Source organism: Bombus pascuorum, chromosome 14 (assembly GCF_905332965.1).
Source record: "Bombus pascuorum chromosome 14, iyBomPasc1.1, whole genome shotgun sequence".
Classification (NCBI taxonomy): Eukaryota; Metazoa; Arthropoda; class Insecta; order Hymenoptera; family Apidae; genus Bombus; species Bombus pascuorum.
In genome coordinates, this window is record NC_083501.1 from 7,418,355 (window position 1) to 7,441,238 (window position 22,884).

A 22,884-nucleotide genomic window follows, 5' to 3' on the forward strand; every position below is an offset into this window, starting at 1 on the left:
TCCTCGGATGCAACGTTTCAATGGTATCGAGGATTGCGGATCCGATTGAGGTGAAAGAGATGAAAGCTATGAGATGCGCTGTGAATCTAAGGGGGCGAAATAGGGGATTATTTGTTCAGTGGATCTATTACCGTCGTTCGAAACGAACAATTTTATCGAAACCACCAGCTCCCCGTTTTTTTAGAGAAATTTCTTGTATTGTAATTTCTTAGAGGTTCTAATGATTTTTTACGAAATTTATTTCGCATTTTCTGTAGTACACGTTTCACAGTTCGGTTATCGGTAATTCTAATCTTCTAATCAGTCGATCCGCTGATTCGGTATACCTTTCTATCGCTGTGAACTTGAAACGGCTGAGTCAGACCGACTAGATCTAACGTATGGGATTCCCATTGCAAACGCAGCGTGTCATTCTTTATCAGAATTTTCTCGCATTTGTTTGATGAATCGTGTTTCCTACTAGTCGTTGAATTATCGTAGTATGCGCGACCGGACAGATTAGCGATTTTCCTCTGTAATTGCTTACGTGATACAACGTAGCGACCAACTACGCCGCTCAATCGATCGACCTTAATCGACAAGAATGAACAAGGGTACACGAACAGCCTTCCACTTATCACGTAAACACAGCGCTGTGATCGATAAGAATGATTATACCTTGGATGACATAAATGAAGGGAATGTCGGAAAAGAGGTCCATGGTGAATAATACGAGCGCAGAATGTACTTTTCAGCGCAATATATCGTGAAATTCTTATGAAATTTTCATTTACCTCGTACGTACAAGAAGAATAACGTAACATTCAGAGTCATTGCATTGTATATACCGAACATACGTTAATTATAATTGAAATTGAGCTGGACAAATTAGAATTTCGCGTAACCGAAACCGAGCATTAATTTGTTACGTATAAACGAAGTAAGGATGAAGGTGATTTTCAAATTAAAGTTGCGAAACAGTTTTTGTGAGAATCGGTCGACTGACCTGGTATTTAATTATTGTTTCAGAAAAGAACTCAGCGCGCAACAGCCGACGAAGACGCGTGAGCGAGGGCGCGAGTCGCGAGAGACTAGAGAAAGACGGTGAAAGCAATTTATCGACGCGGCAGGAAGACCGGGAGAACAAGGGTCCACCTTCCGGCAGGCCCAGCAATCGTATACCGCGAACCGTCTTAGAAGAGGCGAACAGCGCATCGAGCAGCGCGTCGAAGCTGCGAAAACGTGGAACCGCCGTAAAGAGTCCGGTGGAGAGTCCGTCGCAGAGACCTGTACGACGAAGGCCGAGGCTCAGTTGCCAGGAAACGAAAACAGAGGCGGAAGAAGATACCGAGCACTCGGGCGGCGTAAAGTCTGCCGAGAAAGAGGAACGACTAGGTGGAAGACTCGAGGAAGACGAGCGTGGCGAGGAGGAGGACGAAGATCAGGAACGCTGCGATCCCCTGACTAAGAGGCTCAGGACAAGTCCGGTCGGTAGGAAGCTTAGATCCGAACGAAAGGGAGGTGGGAAAGGTTGCGAGGAGATAGCGTCGGATCTCGAGGAAACGGAAGAGGAGGAAAGGAAGCAGGAGCGAGCCGAAGGGGGAGAGGTCGAGAAGCTCGAGGAGAACGAGGAGAGTCAATCTAGGGAGCGAGACAGAGAACCAGAACCTCCGCCTCCGAACAAAGTAGTAGACCCTGGAGGCGACACGGTTCTTCAACAAAGGCGATCGAACGCGGATCAAAAGGAAGAAAGATTTGGAACGAAGGGAGATAGCGGCAGAGAGAACGGCAAGGAACAGCAGGTGTTGGTGAATGGATCGCTGCTCGACTCGTCGGTGGTGGTCGACAAAGACAGCGTCCTCAGCGGTGCCGAAGCGAGCCTGTTAAAGTCCGGCTCGAACGGCAAGAGCGTCGAGGAGGAAGAGGACGAGGCCGAGGACGAGGACGAGGACGAGGACGAGCGCGAGGACGAGGAGGAGGACGGGGACCAGCCGGAACATCGAAATCGTGCTCGGGGACAAGAAGAGGAACCGGAAGGGCAGGAAGTGCAGGAAGAGCTGGAAGAGGAGGAAGAGGAGCGTGGCTCGCGAAGAACCGAGCTGACTACCGAGCTAGGCACGGAGGATAGCGTGGGTAGCGTGAGCGGCGCGAGGGCGGCGAGCGTCGAATCGGTGGTCGAGCTGCTGGAGTCGAGCAGTCAGGACTCAGGCTCCGTGCTGGAGAGGCTGAGTCCGCTTAGTAGCAGCGGCGGCGGCGGCTCTGGCAGGCAGAGCCTGCTCCTGGAGCAGCAACGGGAGCAGGAGCGAAATCGGCACAACGAGAGCCCTGTCATTCTAGCCGAGAGACTGAACAAGCCGCCACCGCCGGTAGCTGGTCACCATCATCATCATCTGCAGCAATACCATCAGCACCACCACCACACGCCGCCGCATCATCATCAACAGCAACGTTACTCGACCGGTAGTCCGGTGATACATCATCATCCGCAGCAGCAGCAGCAGCTACAGCATCAACATCAGGTAGCGAACAGTCCGCATCATCAGCAGCAACATCAACAGTCGCAGCATCATCATCAGTTGTCCTCGTCGAGCCTCCTCGAGGTGCAACAGCAGTCTCACACATCGAGGGGCGGCGATGAGGCCGGCCTCATGGAAGTGGAGGCTGGGGCCGGGATACCTGGAAGCGGAGTGCTCGCTGGTGTGCCGGCAGCGGTCGGTATCCGAGCGGTCGGAGCCGCGGCTGGTAGCGGCGCCGCGAGTGCAGCTTATGGGGACAGCGGCTCCGACAGCGGGGTAAGTTCCCTGAGGAGCGCCGGCTCTGGCGACGAGAGAAGCGGTAGCAGAAGCTCGGCGCTTAGCGTCGACGAGACCACCAGCTCCTCGACACCAGCAGCGGCCGCCACACCAGCTAGAGTCTGGCACGTGCAAAGCGTCCAGCACACGTCCTTACTAATGGCGCATCCTCAGCCACCTCCCAGCGCCGGACCGAGCTCCGCGGCCGCCGTGGCTGCGGCAGCCGCTGCAACTGCTCCACCGGTCGGCTACCAGAATCCTGCACCGCCACCCGGTCATCATCATCCCGCCGTTGCGTCTGAAATGCTCTGGAGGTCGCAGAGGTACCCGCCGCTCCCGCACTCGTTGCTCGGACCTGCTCAACCCACTCCCGAGGAGATCGTCGAGAGAGAGAGGATGCTTCGGTGAGTTTTAACTCTATTTTCACTTACGAGATTTACGACGTTCTCTCGACGAAATACCTTTACGATAGGATGATACGAGCTCGTCGAATTGCCCTTGTTCAAATTGGATAAAATTGCCTCTTCTATCTGATTTAAAGGATGCGATAAAACAACGTCTTCGTTGTATGCAACCCTACTAATTTACCTATTGTCTGTGAAACTATACTCTCTTTTACCCCTGAACCAGTAAACCATGTCAAAGTTTCGTGCGCAACTTTTCGATGAACATAGCAATCACTGTCGTCAATACCGTCAAAGCGATTTTCGAAACGTCGAAGGACTCGCACTCTCTGGCACGGCCATCGACAACGACAGAGAACCTAGCGGGGCAATTTTTCGATTCGCTTGGCTCGGTTTCAATAGCGGCGCTGTTTTTGCACCTTGCGTGCATTCCGCTCGGTCAGGAAACGAAATGCCATCAGGGAAGTGAATGTCTCTCGAAGGCAGCTGCGTGCAACGTTTCTTGCCCGACCTCAGCCTTTCGAGCGTTCTTTGTTTGCTCTCTCGCGTGACTGCCGACTATAAGGGGGAGGAGACGAAAAAGTAGCCAGGGTGGAAGGAGACGGACGTGGCAGTGTCTACCTGTCTGCGTTTCCGGACGGCAGCTGCGACTTGCTGCCAACTTCCGTTGGGTGATCGCGATAAGATGCTGTTACCGATCGAATCCATTCAACGGTTTTGCTACCGAACCAATGACCCGAAATTCCTCGCTTTCCGATATAAATAAAACGAACCTAGATCGTTCACTGACTCGAACGTCGACGAACTTCCCTCTCGAGGTCGAACGGTTCAAGACCACTCGGTGAAGTTTGACGGCAAACTTCTTCTCTCGAGAATACCAAACTTCGGCTTGTTACCCTGTCTGTTTAGCTCGTTGTAGGTTAACATATTCGTGAATCCTCCCAATTCTTTTTTTCATGAAAAATCCTGTTATTTCGAACGTACTTGCACAGTAGCCATCGTTTGCCTCTGCAAAATTATCTTATCGAAATTTGACGGCAAACTTCTTCTCTCGAGAATACCAAACTTCGGCTTGTTGCCCTGTCTTTTTAGCTCGTTGTAGGTTAACATATATTCGTGAATCCTACCAATTCTTTTTTTCATGAAACATCCTGTTATTTCGAACGTACTTGCACAGTAGCCATCGTTTGCCTCTGCAAAATTATCTTATCGAAATTTGACGGCAAACTTCTTCTCTCGAGAATACCAAACTTCGGCTTGTTGCCCTGTCTTTTTAGCTCGTTGTAGGTTAACATATTCGTGAATCCTCCCAATTCTTTTTTTCATGAAAAATCCTGTTATTTCGAACGTACTTGCACAGTAGCCATCGTTTGCCTCTGCAAAATTATCTTATCGAAATTTGACGGCAAACTTCTTCTCTCGAGAATACCAAACTTCGGCTTGTTGCCCTGTCTTTTTAGCTCGTTGTAGGTTAACATATTCGTGAATCCTCCCAACTCTTTTTTTCATGAAACATCCTGTTATTTCGAACGTACTTGCACAGTAGCCAGCGTTTGCCTCTGCAAAATTATCTTATCGAAATTAAGCTAAAATGCAACAGTTTCGTCTGCGGTGAAACACTTTGTTCGCGTAAAATATGCAAAACTAGTAAAATTCAAGTACTAAAAGCGAATATTTGAACGCTACGTTTTACTAATATCTATCGAAATATAATTTTCATTTCAAGTGGATTCGAAGACTCAACGCGATAGGTGTGTGTATCGGTAGCAGCGAGTGTATTAAAACGTGAAGATTTCCAAACGCGTCTTTCAACGAATCGTCTACGAAAAGAAAAAATGCAACCTTCTAAAAATATTTGCTTGCAAAGTTTACGGATAGACTTTATGACGTAAACGCGTGTGTTTAAAGATCTAAAGGCTCATATCTGGTGCAAGGAAGAAGAGGGTGTCCCGGTCGACGAGCTATCGCGATCACGCGTTCTTCCGCGACATTGGTATTGAACAGCGCCCTTCGTTTGTTGGTTTGTTCCTGGCAGCTTCGACGAAAATAAACCAGTCCTCGAGTACATACCACAGATCGCTTTCGGGTCGTTTATTTATGTCAGCGAAAGCACCAAATATCCCACGAAACTCTGGAGAATGAGAGTGTTGGTTGGAAAAGTGGCGTAACGGAGCCAAAGGAATCGTCGTCGCGTAAATTCGTTTCATCACGGTGTCGAAATTATGTCGTTCGTCCTACGCACACTTTTCGCCGCCTATCATCGACTTAACGACGCACGTCATCGAGTAAATTGCCTCACAGTCATAGGTCCTGGCAACTTTAAACTATCAGAATCATATTTGCGTCTCTACTCTAACGTAAATAAATTTCCCTTTCTATTTTGCGCGAAGACACTGATCTGGATCTGTAGTTGCTCGCAAAAGTGTCCTCATGATCATTTCGCATCGGCTATAATTTCTATTACAATAAATATTTCTAAAATGACAAATGTCTTTCGCTCGTCTCTTTCGTTTCCTCTGTTCTCTGATCTTCTGGTAGTCGTCTAATAAAGTACAGCAAGAAATAACGTCGTCGGGTATTTTGCGACCAACTGTACAACTCGACAATTTCTTCGTGTTGTCGTAAAGAAGCTAATTCTCGAGCAAACGAACAAGTACGTACATAAATCGAGAGAAGACAGGCTAATAATTAAGAACGGGTCGATCTTGCAGCTCCTTCTGGTACAAAACAAGTTGATATCGTCCCGTTGCGAATGATTGCACGCTACAAGAGCGTGTTGCAACAGCAGGACCTACCGCCGCTCTAAACCTCCTGCATCGCTAAATTGGTTTCGTGCATATTGCTAGGCACGTTAATTCAGCTCGTGCCTTATCCTTGAATAATTTTTCCAGCAAGATCGGCAAGCACGCGTATCCAAGATAGATCGTTCGCACGAGGCCCAGATCTCGGCCGATTGCAGCCTGTATTTTCCAATGTCACGCGAAATCTTCATTAGGCTGGATGATATTCGTGTCGGCCGCTGCGGAACGCACCGTGCCGCACTCGAAACTCGAACGAACGAGCCGTATACTTTCTCGATAGTTTCGTTACTTTTCGTGCATCGTAGATCACGACTCCTCACGTGAGCCACGAAACTTCAGCGCGGCGATCTTTATCGCCAGGAGGCGATCGACAAACCTAAGTACGAGCGTGTTATAGCGGTGCAGCGCGTGAAATTCAGCAGATTCCTGGAAGGATGCAGCGGAGAGTGGTTAGACGTTGCGGAGTTAACTTTGCCTCGTATCAGCCGTGTTCTACGACGAAGATTTAATTAACGGCGCGAAGTTGAGAGTATGGTTACGACCCGAGCGAAACTCGGACTACTTTCGCTTCACTCTCTCTCTCTCTCTTCCCTCCTCCTCTTTTCTGTATCGTAGAAGCTCACAGGCGCCCTTTCAGCTTGGAAATTTCGGTAACGAGCTTCCGTTCCCCTGCTTCGAATTAACGCGACGATTCGAAACTGTCGGTGGCGCAGTTGCGGTATCGAGCCAAGTGGCCGGGCACAACGATCGAACGAACACACTGCGGCAAAACATCGCGTAGTTTCGCCCTTTTTCCTCCGACGAGCGCATAGCCTTGCTGTTATTCTGCTCCAAATACGACCGATTACGTGGCTCCTACGTGTAACTGGCGCGATTTAACGCTTATGCAAGTTCTTCCCTCCTAAAGCTTTCCGTGAGCAGAAAGCAGGCAATCGACGATTCGTGGCGACAGAAACTGGCATTTGGGCACAAGGTCAGGCTACTTGTCTTTTTATCTCCTTCTTCTCGCGCGCATCTTCTTCTTCCACTTGTTCTTGCATGCTGGAAGACCTCGTCCAAGACCGTTCGCTAACCGGTACGGAGGGAAAGGAATGCTCGCCAGGAAGCTATAAAAATACGTAGCCAGGTTGCAGTGGTAAGAAAAGACCACCGGTGCTCTCCCCGGTGTACAGTGCCACCAGTCTCGTCAAGGATCGCATCTGCATAGAAATATGGTCTCGCTACTGGTCGTTGGCAGTTTTTCCTAAATTGTTTCTCCCTGCTACGCTCTCCCTCCTCCTTCTGTCTCTTGGTAATACGCCTCGTTCCATGGAACGGGTTCTCGTTTGGCTACCTTGGAGCACGTTACGGCCAATCGCGTTCACGCGATACGCGTTCGTTGATCCTGCGCCGTTTCGTCTCCTTTCATTCTCACCTTCAAATTTTCCAGCGTTCGCGACGTTACGAAGGATCGATCGCGGATAGGATCGATTTGCAGACGCGTACCTCGCTGCACGCTATACGATAATTAGAAGTTGGCAACCGAGGAAGAAGTTGAATTACGTAGCGAAATATCAGAGCAGCGAGAAGAAGCGCACGATGGGACAAAATGGTTGGAAGTCGAAAATGCTGCGTTCGTTGAACGTAGCTGGCCTCTGCATTGTCCTTTCGCCTCTTTGACGATTCGAATGAGTTCATTACGCAACCAATTGGTATCCATCACGCGCAGACTTTCTTCTTTCGTTTGTTCGGCTCGGGATGCCATTGAACACCGCGGACGAGCAATTTATCTCGAGGTCATCGCGTTATCGTCTCTCACGGGCTGACGGGGGACACGTTCAAAGGCCATGTGGGCGAAACGCAGACAATGATGGCCAGTCGTTATGCGGTTCACGTGGCACACGTCCATCAACGCGGATGGTTTGCACGCTGGTCACGCACACGCGTGCAAAATCTCCCTCTCGCTCCCTCTATCGACGTCTCGCGCTCCTTTCTCTTCGTTTGTAATTACCTACCTATTGGCGCTTGTCACGCTGTGAATAAGCCGAATCCGTTGCCAGATTATACGCCACCGTGAAAGCTAGCTAGAAAGCTGGCCAAAATCCAAATGTTGAAATTCAGTTTTAAAGACAGAAAGAAATTGAAACTGGAAAGAAAATAGTTTTGGCTATGTCTCGCGAGTCTGCGGTTACCTTTGATTATTTTACCGCGAGATCGCGGAAATAGCTGGCGTTTATTGTCTATCCGTCTGCTAATTCTGTCGGAGGGAAATACGCGAGGAAATTTCGAGCTGCCTCGTTTTTTACGACCACACTGTTTTTACACTCGTGACGCGAGAAGTTGCTGCGAGTAACAATGCTTATTGACGTTATCTGGAACGTGTATCTACTGGTGTACCTTTCATAAGCGACCGTCTATTTTCTCGAGACCAGCATGCGCTAATAAACGTCTTTTTCTTCGACCTCTAACCACGTACGTAGTTGGAAAAACCTTGCCAAGTCTGGTCGGATCGTCGCGAACAAACGGCTATTAATTAAATTACTCGACTCGGTTACCGCTTATTGTTACGGCTAACGTTGTGTTTCGTTTCTCTTAACCAAAGAATAGCAAAATACTGCCTGCAATAGAAATGAATTTTTCAAAGCAACACTGTCTTCTTTCAACGACTATTTTTTAATATCGTAACGAGCAAACTCGTCGTTCTCGATGCATTTACTTTCACATCGTACAGGCGATATTCTCCGGTAACAGGTGGAGGTACAACATGGCCCTCCCCCAAAAAGACACTAAAGACGAACACAGAAAAAACACAAAAAAATATTGGTGGATTCCAAACCCATAAGAAAATATAAGTGAAAACTACCAATTCGACAAAAAACCATTCCTACCACCGTGTAACCTAGATGTAAGTACTGTAAATATGTAAATACTGTAATCATTGTAAATAATATAATTTAACACCCCCTCCCCTTTCCTCTCATCCCCCCCCAAAATCCCACAACGCATAAAAGTAATACACCGAGGAGTCCTGTTTTGCGGCCAAGTTTCAGCACAAAATACAACACACACAAGAATACAGAAAAATCACGCACCAATGCGACTTAAACGCAAAAAAACAAAAAAATAAACGCAAAAACCGAAAATCCACGACACATATTAGACCATGGCTACGTCGTACCGACGCGTATCGGTACTTTTGCCTAAACACACTATACTCAATTCATTGTTTATTGTGAATCTCAAAAATGTACAAAAAATCAAATATTGGCTAAATAAACTATTTAAAAAAAAAAAAAAAAAAATATTCTCCGGTAGATACGAATATCGCAATCTGAAAACGTCGATGGATGATTGTTTAGAAGCTTGCGAAAAATAATAGAAGAGATATTCTCTAGGCTTTGAAGTTAGCGAGCCGAGTTCTCGAATCAAGGACAGATATCGTTTTATTATCTGACAGAGAAGGTTCGCAGAGTCTATTTGAAAAAAGAAGTAAAAAAAGAAATAAACGGGGGAAGAAAATGCAGAAGACAGTGGAAGAGACCTATTGCGAAGTTAATAGGGTGAACGTGGAGGGAAAGAGGAAATTCAGCGTGTAACCGATTCCGAAGGTTCGTTCAGCTCGATTGAACTCTCCCATGTCGAGAGAAAAATCAGCGTTGCGCCAATGACTTCCTATTTCCTTCTACGTGGGCTCTATTCGGGTCAGTGACTTAACGAGTGGAATCCAGCCTCGAGACCGTATTCTCGGCTCGAAATCGTGTACACAAATAGCCCGGCGTATAATAATGCGCGGGATATATAGCTCATCTGCTATAATTGAAGCGACGTTCTGGTAGAAACGCGCCGGATCAGACATAAATATTTGATCCTGAAACGTTGCCTGATCTCGAGCGATGCGGAGCATGCGACAGCGCTATTAACGATTCTCACCGTGTCTCATCTGCTGCAATTTTAATCAACCATCTATCCCGAGTAATTAATTAAAATCCTTATCGTGCCACGTTAAACCGAAAACCGTAAACCAGCTTCGTTTTGGAAGAGAAACGCTGAGAAGAAGAATTCGTGCATCGTACTCACCAAGACGAAATCGAAATCAGCTGACATGGGTAAAATCACTGTTGTCGATTTTATCTATCCACTAGAAGCTCGACGAAGCAAGCGACGAATTTCCTCGGTTTGGTAAATTTTTTATCAAAAAGACTGTGAACGATGCAGTGGCGAGTGCTCGTGGGTAACGATCTATCCTGCACAGTGAGGAAAGGAAAATGAAGCGGTGGTTTCTAATTCGAGAGACCATTAGAAAGACGAGCATGCCATCCAACCCTTTCTTTCGTCGTGGAAAGAGGAGAGAGGAGAGAGGGCTAGGTCGAGGCTTTTCACGAGTGGAAGAACGCGCAACGAGATTTGCGTGGCCGAGAGCCATAAAACGCGTCACGCACACGTGATGCACGCGCGCTCCTTGCTCGCGCTCGCATGCTCGTCCGTGTGGATGCCTAACTGCGTGTTCCTCCGAGTGGCTGAAGTGGCGAGCCCATTAGCGTGGATCATAAAGGTCCTCAACCTAGTGAGTCACCACGGGTCAATAATTACTAGCGAGGACCACGCGATGCTCCGTGCTCTTCTCTCTTCTATCCAATGTATTCAGAACGATCCATCGCGAAACCAAGTTGCTTCAATTGCGTCGATGAAAGAACGATGTGAAGATGTTTTGCGCGATTTTTTCCTCTCGCGCAACGACGATTAAACGTTCGCCAATGTCTGCCCCGATTCTGCTACTCGACAACTTGTCAGCCACATTAAACAAACTATTCGCGAAGCCTCGGGTTAATCTATCGAGAGACAGATTCCAAGGTCGGATACTTGGTCTTGGGATTTTGATTAACTGGAAAACTCCGTCATGTGGCTCGCACGTATTGGCGCGGTGCGTGTCGCACGCAATCCTTATAACAGGTTACGTCGTCCACGAAGACGACTAGCTCCTGATGACGTGTCAGTGGCAGGTGTGCGTCACGTGAAACTTCGTGCACCCAATGCATTATATTTAGAACTCGCGTCCCTCTCTTTTCTCTTCGGTTGCTATTGGAAGAAACGTTGCAGGAGACAAGTGGCGCGTTACGAATCGTTAGCGGTTAATTCTTGCCATTCGCGTGTTTGGTGATACGCGTGGCGCCGTTAAATGCGATCGTCGTTTCTTCCGAAATATTCCAGTTCGAAGGAATACGACAATGATTTTCCACCGAAAGCACATTGATTCTTCGTACCTTTTCGAGCCAAGTTATCCGCTCGGATTTCTACCGAATTCGCGTGCTTCAAGAAGAATTTTTACGATCCCGTCGTATTTTCACTCGAACTATCGTGTATATGCTAGGAAATACTGATTCTATCAAAAACCTGTACATCCCTATTCGATATCTTGGAACGTGGTTTGCAAAGGATTTCAAACATGCCAGTCAAAGAACACTGTGCATCGAGCGATCCGACATTTATCGCCATTTTATTGGCCTTTTTACGCCAGCCTCCGATTCCATACAACAAAAGCGAATAAATATTTATCATGGCGAAACACGTGGCTCGACTATTTCTCGTGGTACGTGTCGTTCGCACAGAAAGCCGCTTTAAAAGCTTTAACTGCGATTTTCCAGTGGCCTGTCGCTCGACAAAAATATAAATAGGAATCAAGGTATTATAATTCGGCCTGTTTGTGTTAACAAAGAACGGTATTGTGGAAATTTCTCAATACAGTTGGCTCGATAATTGTTAATTGCAGAGGCACGCGATCGAGCGTTTAGCCTGGCGCGAACGTCTGTTTACGCGAACCGTCACGCTTGCTCGACTTTAATCGACGAGAGGGTTCTGACTCTCTTCGGTCCAGCTTTTTCGAACGAGAGTAACGACGGCCCGGGCATTTTTTACGAGGAAAGTAAAACGGAACGGCCCATAAAACCGTGCGCGGCCCCGCAATTCCATCTCTCTTCGGCTCCAGCCTGAAATCGCATAAACTTTGCAACAAACTTCCTCATCGCGCATCTCCCTTCTCTCCTCATCCTCTTCTTGTGCCGCGCTCCACGGGTAAAGTTAACGAAACGATCGTGTCGGAGAGAAGGTGGAACGCTGTTTAACGGCGGCAAGCTTTACGACCACTGGGGTGTCTGGACTTTCAGGAATTTTTCAACTTCGAAACTGCGTAGATTATTCTTGCTATCCGAGCGTTAACATTCTCGTGGTCGACGACATATTAGTCGCACGTCCTTGCTTTAGTAGAGTTTCAGACACCGTGCAACCTCGTTTATTCGAACCAGTCAAGGGACACAGTAATTCGATAATAAATTCGATAAAAAAGCTTCTAAAGTTTTCCTCTCTGTCTCTTTTCGCTAGCGAATTGAACCAACGTTGGCGGAATTTTACATGTCGTAAATTACGAGCCATTGGTGTGTATCGATAGATAGCCTTGCGCTATGTTAACTAGCTCGAGGTTAAAAGAAACGAAACTTTACGAATCGCAAGTCACCTGATTATGCCATTTGATGTAAAAAAGTCGTAAAAGAGTGGTCCGACGTATAACTTGTAACTTGTCAAATTTATAGCAGCGATAAATCGGCAAATTGTTCTGCGAAATTTCTCATATTGGGAAATTCGTTTCTGCGTCGCGTTCAACTCTTCCTTCTTCCATGTGTGCGTGATTTATTCACGATACAAGTAAACTTTCACTTATAGACATTCAGCTTGGAATTTGTTCGTCCGAGACTGATAATCAACTCATTCGTATTGTAGTATCAGGGACGAAAGGCCTAAGAGATATCGAGCGAACTATAAACAATGTCGCGAGAAAGCCAAAGTGCCGACAGACCCAAATATCGTCGATCCTTCGATCGAATAATTGCGATGATCCTGGCCACCAGCGGTTGCGAAACACGTGCGTGATGGGGCTAAGACAAATGACAAAGGGATGCTAAGGGACAAAGACGAATTAACAGTCAGTGTTAGTTGAGAAGTCAGAGAGTGCGAATTTCGTTGTCGAGAGAGTGTGGTCCGCGTGAGAGACTGCGTTGAACCCACGGTGACGAGAGTTGAAAATTAACTATCTAGTTGTCTTAATTATAATACGTTATTGTGATTAGTTCACGTTAAACAACCACCGTTTCCTGTTTAATTCATTTATTGTAAATAATCGTAGTAAAGCTCCTACAGTACGAAGCGACTAATTAGCTAGAAATCGCGGACAGAGCTGCACGTGATCTATCCTATAGCGTTCTGCGATTCGTGAATATCGATCTGCAGATCCGTAGTCGATGTCTGGCGGTAAAGAACGAATTTCACGGGGTTCTATATTCGGTTAGCGTTTACGAACGCGACACTGGTCTGACCATAAAGTCTTTGGTCTCGGGATCGAGAAGTTTTTCGCTAGAACAGCACGGACGCGAACGTCGCCTCTAAAAATACACGCTGTAGCCTAGCATCGAGGTCGTCACGGACGAACGGGAGCGATCGAAGAGTCGTCGCAGGGGAAAAACGGCGAGACCGAGTCGCACGCGCACAGAAGCGAACATGGAGAAAGAAAAGGCCAGAGGTTGGAGAAGAGAGAGAGAGTGAAACGTAGGTGGTGAAACAGATTTTCGGTGGGTGGAGAGTCGAAGGAAAGGGAAACATGTTCGCTCTTTGCAAAGTAAATCCAGAATCGCAGCCAAGGACGTGGGTCCGGATAATTTTCCAAGAATTCGCGAACGCTGGATTCCCGAGAATGTATAAAGTACTCGTCAACAAACCTGTTCGCGAACGGTGTTTCGGAGCAACGATGTTCGCAAACATTTTACGAGTACTACTGTTTCGTAATAAACTCGCAAACGGCTCTCGAAAGCTACGCAACTATTTTACATACGGCGGAAGGTAACTGTAATGTGGCTAAATATTTATAACGTTAATGAAAGTTAAAAACGTTACGAAGGCGAATCGATACAAAAGGAACAAAGTACAGTTGACGAACATCGATGAGAAACGCGTGGTAAAACGTGGCGGAAACATCGATGGAACTTCAGCTGCGGTTAGATGACGATTATATCTCGGAGAAAAAAGTAACTGGTTTGTGACAGTGGGTCGTTAGAGAGATGGCGGAGAAGAGGAAGGAACAGGAATTGCTGGTGAATCGTGACTGCGACGGAATTCAAATCGATTCGCGACTAACCCGGTCGTAACAATGTCAGTAAACCTTGCTGGTGCGCTATAAAGGGGACGCAAAGTTCCAAAGTGTGTCGGGGCTGAAAAGAAAAACGGATCGAGAGATAAACCGACCGACTGAATTCGTTTTCGAGATCGCTGGTGCACGTCGGTTGTTTGCATTTCGCTGCTAGGAAAAACAAGATAGGGAACGATTCTCGACACTTCGGCCTTTTAATAATAGCGCGTCTTATTCAACGTGGAAAAGAGTTCCACTTTGATATCGCGTTTTTGGCATTCGCGTTGAATTCCTCCAGCAATATTTTTCTGCTAACTTTTCGTTCTATTTTTACGAAGCACGGCACTGCCGTTCGCTTAAATTGCAACAGATCGCGAGTGAATATTGTGATTCTTTTCACGTCGTAATTTTCCCCGGGGAAATGAATTGATTTAACAAGAACAAGCAAAGAGAACATGATATTTCTCATTTCCTCTGGCATCTGTTCGCTATCTCTATCGATATGTGTACAGTGAGTCGTTCGAATTTTAAAAGCAATAAGTCTATTGGAATTTAGTAGAAGTTAGAAAGGATCTGTCTCTCTCAAGAACGTGGCAGAACCTTTAAAGATCCTATTTTGTCGAGCATCTCTAGAAACGATATAGAAGCTTTGCTTCTTTTTGTCGTGCAAAAGTTTCTGTATCTCCAAGATAGCGTTGAAGCTATTTGATGTTGAACATCGGTAATTTAATTGACTTTGATACCAACCTGTATCTCGGAAGACGATCTAGTCAACGCCCGTACTATACTTAGTCTGCCATCATCAATCGTTGATATTTTCATTGAAAACGCGGTCGCGGAATATCCTCGTTCATACAAATACCGGTCGCACTGGCCGGGGTATCCAGCGTCAAACGTAACGCCAGAAACTGGAACAACCAGTTATTCGACTCGCCTCGACTCGTCTCTCCGCAAACTTTCCTCCGTCCTTCTCTGTCTCGTTCGAACAGCGCTCGATTCGTGACTGGAAGCGAGTATTCTGGGTTACAGATGCACTCGGTCCATCCTGCACTCGTCAACCATCTTCTTAAAATCCCTGTGTAATTATTCACAGCTGGTTATTACGCCGCGTATAATACGTTCATGGTTTTGCAATTCGCTCGAAATTCCTCGTAGAATCGCGACGGTCGCGCAGAATTAGCGGACGACAGCCTCCAAACCGGCGGAAGTTGTCGGCAGAAGTTGGCTCATCCGGCCATCCTCGTAATCCCTTCCCCCGTTTGGGGGACGTAGCGCGCGCGCTCAGAATCCAGAATTTGTTCACACAAGCGAGTCGAAGCCTGGAGAGAGAGAAAGAGAGAGAGAGAGAGTGACACGGGGGCAGGGGCTGATGCCTAGCACGTTCCAGCGGAATGCCTGCGCGAGCGCCGCTTTTGCTTCGCCCAGCGGAATACCAAGTGGCGTGTCTCGCGGCTCGAGAGCTCGAGGAACCTCGCGTTAAAGCGGGATGGAACGATTCTCTCGAAATTGCTAGGCCAACAGAAGCCACTCCGTTTCGTGCGCCATTCTCTCGTACTCTTTTCTCCTTCCTTCTTCCCTCCTTTCTACCCCTTTTGATATAACGTGGCGTGACTCATGCAAGTATTTGGAGGCTTCTTGAAACTCTTCTGCCGTGAATGTGTCACTGTACTTGTATGTAACATTTCGAAATTTCATTGACATGGACATCAGACGCCTGAATTTATCGTCATTTATCTTCGCGTTTGTAAAATGTACGATTTCAGTTTTATTGCAGTTTCAATTACAAAGAAAATAGCGCTACGTACGTAGCAGAAGTTTTAACGTTGAGATTTTCGCAAGCCACTTCGTATCTTGGAATTCGAAGCGGCACTAAGGTTAGGGAAGGTAGATGGGAGACGGTGTGTGAGTCATGGAGGAATGAAAAGTCGAAGAGACGACGGTACGAGCCACCTAAACTTGCACACCTCTAGCGCAACGAATTACGGCCTCTGGATACGGTAATTGGCGCGGCGATACCATCTTTCTGGGGTAAATTAATCTCGAGACGCAACGCCCCGGCGGGCCAATTAACATAACGGCGCTTTATCGCTCCGCTTCATCTTCTACTCGCGAGCAAACGATTCTACGCGAGAAAGTAGGCTGACGCTTCGGAACGTGTTTTCGATTTCGATGCTGTTGCGTCTTGCACTCGCGAAACGATCTTCGGATCGAAGATTTTCGCGATTCAACGGGAACAGTCGAATGCAACGAAAGCAACATCGATCAGAGAGAAAAGAACGAGTGCAACGGGAGGAACAGATGAAAAGAAAAGGAAACGAAACGGTCAATTTTCACAGTGCAAACGTGAGAGATTCTCGGTAAGCCGAAAGATGGAATACCACCGGACGAGAGTGAAGATCAGCCTGGAGGTCAAACACGGTCCGCTTTCATCGTGAGCCACGAACCTTTGCGGTTTGCTCTCTTCCTTTTCTCTCCTTTCCCTCGGATCCAGGTCCCCGTCCCCTCCGCACTCTTTTTCTTCCTCGCTCGCCGGATACACACCGTAGTTATGCGTTACACATACAGCCAGACTGCATAATACATAATGTCCGAACGTAGGTAGGCGCTACATGGTCAGGTAAATGGGAGCCGAACCTGTCGAACCGGTTTTCCCTTCCTCGCCGTTCTCCTCCTTCGTCATGTTTCTGCCTCGACAGACCAAACGACCGATCCTGTCTTCCCTCCACCTTCCGTGGCCGCCTCTTCGCAACAGATAGACCATCGCCATCGGCATCGGCATCGGCCGTCAGCCTCTACCCACGATGAGTAGCCTCTCTCTCTCTTTCTCTCCTTTTCGTAGCCGGTTTAAATTTAACGCGATCCAGACGAACGTGTCGCAAATCTCGCGAAATTTATCTGCTTTTTTAATTCGACGCGTCCAAGATAGCTGTATTTTGATAATATTTTTCCTCGTAACCGACTAGTTTCTGTGCATTTCATTTATATTTTAGTATTTTGATTATCTTGCTTCTGACATGTATGAGTTTTATCGAATGTCAGTAGATCGACTAGACCTAGCTTTTTACCGGATCGATGGCTGTTTCCTACTTTAGGATTTTATCGTACATCTCGTTCCTCTATCCCAGCGAATTTATGTCCAGTTCTGTTGATTGATAATGTAAATATGTGAAGACGACACAGACGGTTGAATCCTCGGGAAATATTCTGTGACTCATCGTGCGGATCGTTGGTCTCGAACGCATTCCACGAATTTTACAAATCGTTCTACGCTACCGTAAATTAATCGAAAGGACTTGGATGAGCCTTTCTTTCTTTTCTTTTCTTTTTCTCGAGTGTCGGCTGTAGACGATTCACGCGCGTTCTCATCTATCGATGTCCATCGCGATAGACAGCAGGTTATTAGGTTTTTGCAGCGTCTCCTTGTGCGTTGGTCGTGTGGTTTCGAGGGATCGGAGAGCCCGTCTGAACCCATTACCAGGCTGTAGTCGGGTTGCTACGGCAGAACGAGGATAGAATTGCAAGATTTGCGGCCAGGGACGGGCCAGGGGCTTTCCGGCCTCCGCTCTCTGGCAAACAAATTGCACAAACCGGACGGTGGTGTTTATATGGTGTTGGAAAATTTGGTAGAAGGCCGGTGCCTGTAATTTGTTGCCAGTTAATGGACGTTGGAATTAAGGGTCGGATATTAAGAAGGCTGTGATCTCGAAACCGATTTTGGAAATTACAACTCCCTTCGCCTCTTCCTCGGCTATGATTGAAAGTCGTTAGGAACATGGTAGATTACTTAGAAACTTGTGAAAAGCAGACAGACGACCAACGGCCGGAGAAACGTTGAAAAGTTGACCGAGGCTCTGGAGTTTAGAGATTTTAGTCAAATGTCAGCGATTGCGTAGGGAAAACGCAAAGAGAGAACTAGGTAAACGAGTTTCCTCCAATTATCTAAAACATCGCGATGAAAAACTCGCAGACCTGACCTGGCTGCATACGTAAAAGACAAGCGTGACTCATCGTGAGTTACGCCGTGCACACGTAAACCAGCAACGTGTAATAGAAGTGAAACTGTTATTACGCGAAAAGATAGAGAGCGGGGAACGAGTTAACGCCGTTTCTCTCCCGTCTTTCGCGTTTAATTACCCCCGCTACTTGCAGAACTTTCTACAGACAGGTCCCTGTCTTTGACAGTTCTCGCCAGTTCTCTATCGATTTAATCGAAAAGGAAAAGGACCTACAGCGCCTATTACGAGTATCGAAAAGCCTACTCGTCGCATTAATCGACAAACATTGATTCATTTAATCCCAAGGCATTCGTAAAGCAAAAATGTACGAGACAGCAGGAAATAAGGTTACAAGCAAAGAGACGATACCTTTAAACATCGAAATATGTGACCAAGCGTATTAGGTCGTCGAAAAGGTTTCTTTCGTTTTACAAGAAAATAATGTCTGCACAACGTTTTATATTATTTTATCGAATTACGTGCATCTATTTTGTTCTATCAAGATAAAGATCACAAGGTTTGATAGATCAGGTTTCATGTTTGCATAAAGATGCATCGTTGTAAAAGACGTGCAAATTTCGTATCGACATCGTATTGTGATATCGAGGTGCAAGTAGTGCTTGATTATTAGCCATTATTAGTCGTAGCTACTACTAAACTTCCATTTCGATTCTTACGTGTTACACTCTATTTTGTGAATATCCTTGCGTAAGCTTCTTTCGTTGCGAACGGTTCGAACGAAAATAAAAATATAACGCGTAATGTCGTTTACGATCGTAATCCGATTCGCGTGTATCTTCCCTGGAACGAGCTTCGAGTTCCAGTTTCTCTATCTCGCTTCTGCGTTCTTCTTGCAGCGTGTTTCTTGCCCGTACAGCTTGCCGGCCAACAGACCGACTCCCTTTTCCGCTTAGGAACGCACACGCGTGTTCATCGAGCGAACAAAGCGAACAAAACTCGAGAGCGTTCCCTTCGCGTGGTTACGTATGTACGTTTCAACGACGTTTCCTCTCCTTTGTGCCCTGGCGCTCCTTATATAGCCTTCCGTCCCCTACTGCTCGCCCCAGCTCCTATCTGCAATTGCTTTCGAACTCTCAAATCGTCGCACACGATCGTTCTTTTTTTTTCTTTTCAACGCTGCAACTGCAGGAATGGCCGTAACGATCGATCGTAAATTTTTTGCAGTAATTTCGTAGATTTTCACCGGCGCGATTTCCGGCCTTCTAAATTCTCCTTCTTTTTCGTTTCTTTCATCCGAAATTATTTTTCATTTAAGTACGTAGCGAGCAATACGTTTCCTCTGTTTCTTCGGAGCATTCTCGCGAGCAAGCATAATCGCCACGGATGATCGATGAGAACGAAGGAACGTGACCCACAAAGTGCAGTTTCGTTGCCCCCTCCGTTCATGCGCGCAATTCCGACGTGTCTCAATCCACTTGACCTTGAACGATGCTCGAAAAAGAAAGACGAGTGTTGTCGCGACAGCTCTAAATTGCCTCTTTATTATCTCTTAATAACGGTCCCCTCCCCCGCCTCCGAGGTACCGCTGACTGGCAACTTTTTTCCAAGCATCCGTTCGAAGCGGTAAAAGTAGACAGATAGCGGCTCCATTAGCGCGATTTTTTAAACGTTGCACGCACGTTTCAACGGTAGCCGGCTACGGTTAGAAAGATATTTACGCGCGTTACAAATAGGTCAGGCTGTGTGCGCGTGCATCCTATGCAAATTGCATCGGCTCTCGACGGAGCGCTATCGCGTTGTCGTCATCGGCGTGCATGACTAGTCGTGGACGAACGTATAAGTCGCACAACCCTGCCTTGGCCGAGTTTAGAGAAATGGAACGGCCGACCAACGTATTGTACGTACGTACGTCGAACGAGGCGATATTCCGTTGGCACGTGCCATTTTTGAAACACGGAAGAACCTCGAGACCCGACTACGGAAAGTAAAAGTTAGTCTCTCTCGTTACTTTGTGCCCGTCCTTGGCTCGTTTCTGGGGCTAATCGTGCGACTGTTAGCCGACGATAACTAGAATCGCTGCCTTACATTTATTTATAACGACGGAAATTAACGGTCTGTCGTGTTTCTTGTTCAGATCTCTTTTTTTTTTTTTTTCTTTATAACGGGAGGCCCGTAAAATTGCTGGGAGTATTTTTAGCTCGTTGTAATTTTGACGTAATTAATACACGACTTGACTGGGACATCGCGAGAAGTTACGTGAAATGTAAAAAACAAGCGGATGCAAAAATATGCAATTACTCGTGGGCTGGTTTCTCGTAACTAGCGATCGCGGAAAGTCAAACAAGCATAATAAATAACGTGTCTGATTCTTGTCACGCGGCTCTAGCAAGCATCGTACTTCTTCCGAATGACTTTCGTTATTTTGATAAACCGTGTTGCGCAAACTCGACGTAAAACCCCAACGAATCAGTCGTTTACAAAATTATCCATGATAAAGAGGTCTGGTGTGTTTTCGTTAACTTCTCTTTTTTTTTTGGTCACGCTGACTGCGTACGGATCTGGAATTCATCCTCGTTTTCATCATCGTATTCAACGACGAAGCCTTGGCCTTTTCCTGGCCAGTTTTTACACACTACAAACTGCTGCTGCGTCAGCCTGAATCATTGGCGCGCATACGTTCCAGCATGTTTCTCGTCTCCATCTCGTCTCGTTCTCCATCTTGTCCAGGCTCGTTGCGAACAACCAGTTTTCGATTTCGTTCGATCGATGAGCTAATTGAGTGAGTTCTGCTGCGAGCTACGATCGTTTTATTCGCGATAACTCGATGCTTTTGCGTTGCAAATGCTTCGAAGGACTTCGACCAACATAGTTGCACTTTATGACAAAAGTATACAGTCATTTGAATATTTTATGCTAAATTCTACGAGCATAATTTTTTCGCCGCATACGGCCACATTTGAATTTCAAAGTCACGAACAATTTTACATGTACGTTTTTTCTATACGTGTTCGCGGAGGGAAAACGTGTTGAATCACGTGATACTCGTGGCGTATAATTTTCGTACACCCTGTATGATTTATTTTATCAGCGAAAACCAGAGTAATAAACGAGCCGCTCGAAAGCCATACGGGTCGACTCGATAAATGTCAGATGTTAGGATTTTTGTTAAAACTCCTTGAAATTTACGATTATTTAAACCATCCAGTTATAAGAGTAATTAATTCGTTTCTTTGACACTAATCGACCAGAGTAATGAAATTGAGAAATAACGAAAAATAACAGTCGTTTGATATGGCTGGTGAACGTGAAGGTCCGAACGTTAATTACTATAATAAACTACAAGATTAACTTGAACTTTTGGTATTATACGCTCGCCATTGTACATAAAATTGCCACATGCTTTCACGACCAGCCATGTATCGTTTAAGTAGAAGTTTTACGTAGTTGGAGCGCCACGCGATTACGTTCCAGGATTCTCCAGTCTCTTTCAGCCTCGTCGATTGTTCCGGTAAAACGAGCGAGACGCGTTTCTGTTGTCTTGACCGTTGACCGTGACAGTTTCACGTTTTTTCTCTTTCTCTCGACTGCACGCCATAGACCTTTTACCGTTACTCGTTTCGTTACTCATTGTTCGGCCGAAACGAACTTTTCCTATCCGGAGGAGCGATTTTGCTGCTTCTGTTTTTCTCGTTTCTTCGAAAACCAATTTCACGGTCCCTATCAACGAAGCACGGCAAGTTTTTGTCGGGAAAAAGGTTTGTCGGGGGTATCCTTTATCCAATCAGAAATTCCAGCTGATAAAAATGTCCACTCCTCGGGAAAAAAGCCCACGATACTTTGTCCATCGCGGTGCAAGCTATTATTTTTTATTTTATATAGTTGAAATTAACGTTTTATTTAATTACGACAAAGAACCAACCACTTTGACCATCAATTTCTTAATTCGAAGCTGCTCTTTGCTAAAAGTGCAGTTCGTTTATCTTGTGCAAATAAGAAAGCCAGAACCAAAAAGGGCTGCATTTTCGACTTACACAAACCTATCTAGGTTCGTTAACGCGTTTTTCAAAGAAAGAAATCGATGTTTAATCTGCGGAGCAGTCGCCTCTGCTAAAAGGTTCCTCTCCGCTCCGGCCCGATTTCATCGCGATAAACTTCAGACACCTCGGCTTCCACTTTGCTTGACTCGCGCTGGTTTACGGGTGAAATAAACGCGAGCTGACCTCCTTTTCACAAAATCACCGAGATTCTCAAGGAATCGCTTGGAAAGCGGCTCTTACTTTGTAGTTGGACGATCCGTTAATTTAACGGGCGTAGCAATTCGTGTCGATGTGGTTTCCTTAATCGAGAGACACCTTGTCGAGACATATTCCAAGATTTACGACCAGAGCTGTATCTACCTGTCCCCGTTTCACTGCAAGGGTCAGTCGTTACCTGAAGTTCTGAAAACAGATTATTTTATTTATTTTACCTTACCTATTGTTCTATTCACGAGCGTTTTGTTAACGTTAATAATTGTTGTAAAAACATCATCATTGGTTCAATATTGAAATAGCCAGAGGCGCTTCTATCGAAATTTCGTGGTTGAACTTTCGTCGACAGCTATTTATTACAGGTTTTAGAAGGCGTGCCACGAACGTCGAAACGTTTGTGTTTCAAAATTGCCAACAACGTGTTATACATCTAATCTAAATGTTATACACTCGCCCATTTATTTCATAATTCTTTTCTATTTCGATAACAATTTTTTGATAGTAGCTGTTTCTAATTTTCTAAAGATACCTTTATTCGCTTTTATCTCTCTGT

General features: G+C 46.2%; 1 protein-coding gene across 5 annotated transcripts in view; it reads left to right on the top strand.

Annotated features, from left to right (window-relative positions):
* LOC132913924 (probable JmjC domain-containing histone demethylation protein 2C) overlaps positions 1-22,884 on the top strand; it is a 228,782-nt gene that overhangs the window by 135,741 nt on the left and 70,157 nt on the right. For all 5 annotated transcript variants that reach the window (XM_060972582.1, XM_060972585.1, XM_060972583.1 and 2 more), the window contains exon 8: positions 1,009-3,175. In XM_060972582.1, the coding sequence (XP_060828565.1) occupies positions 1,009-3,175 (2,167 nt within the window). The remainder of the gene's footprint in view (positions 1-1,008; positions 3,176-22,884) is intronic.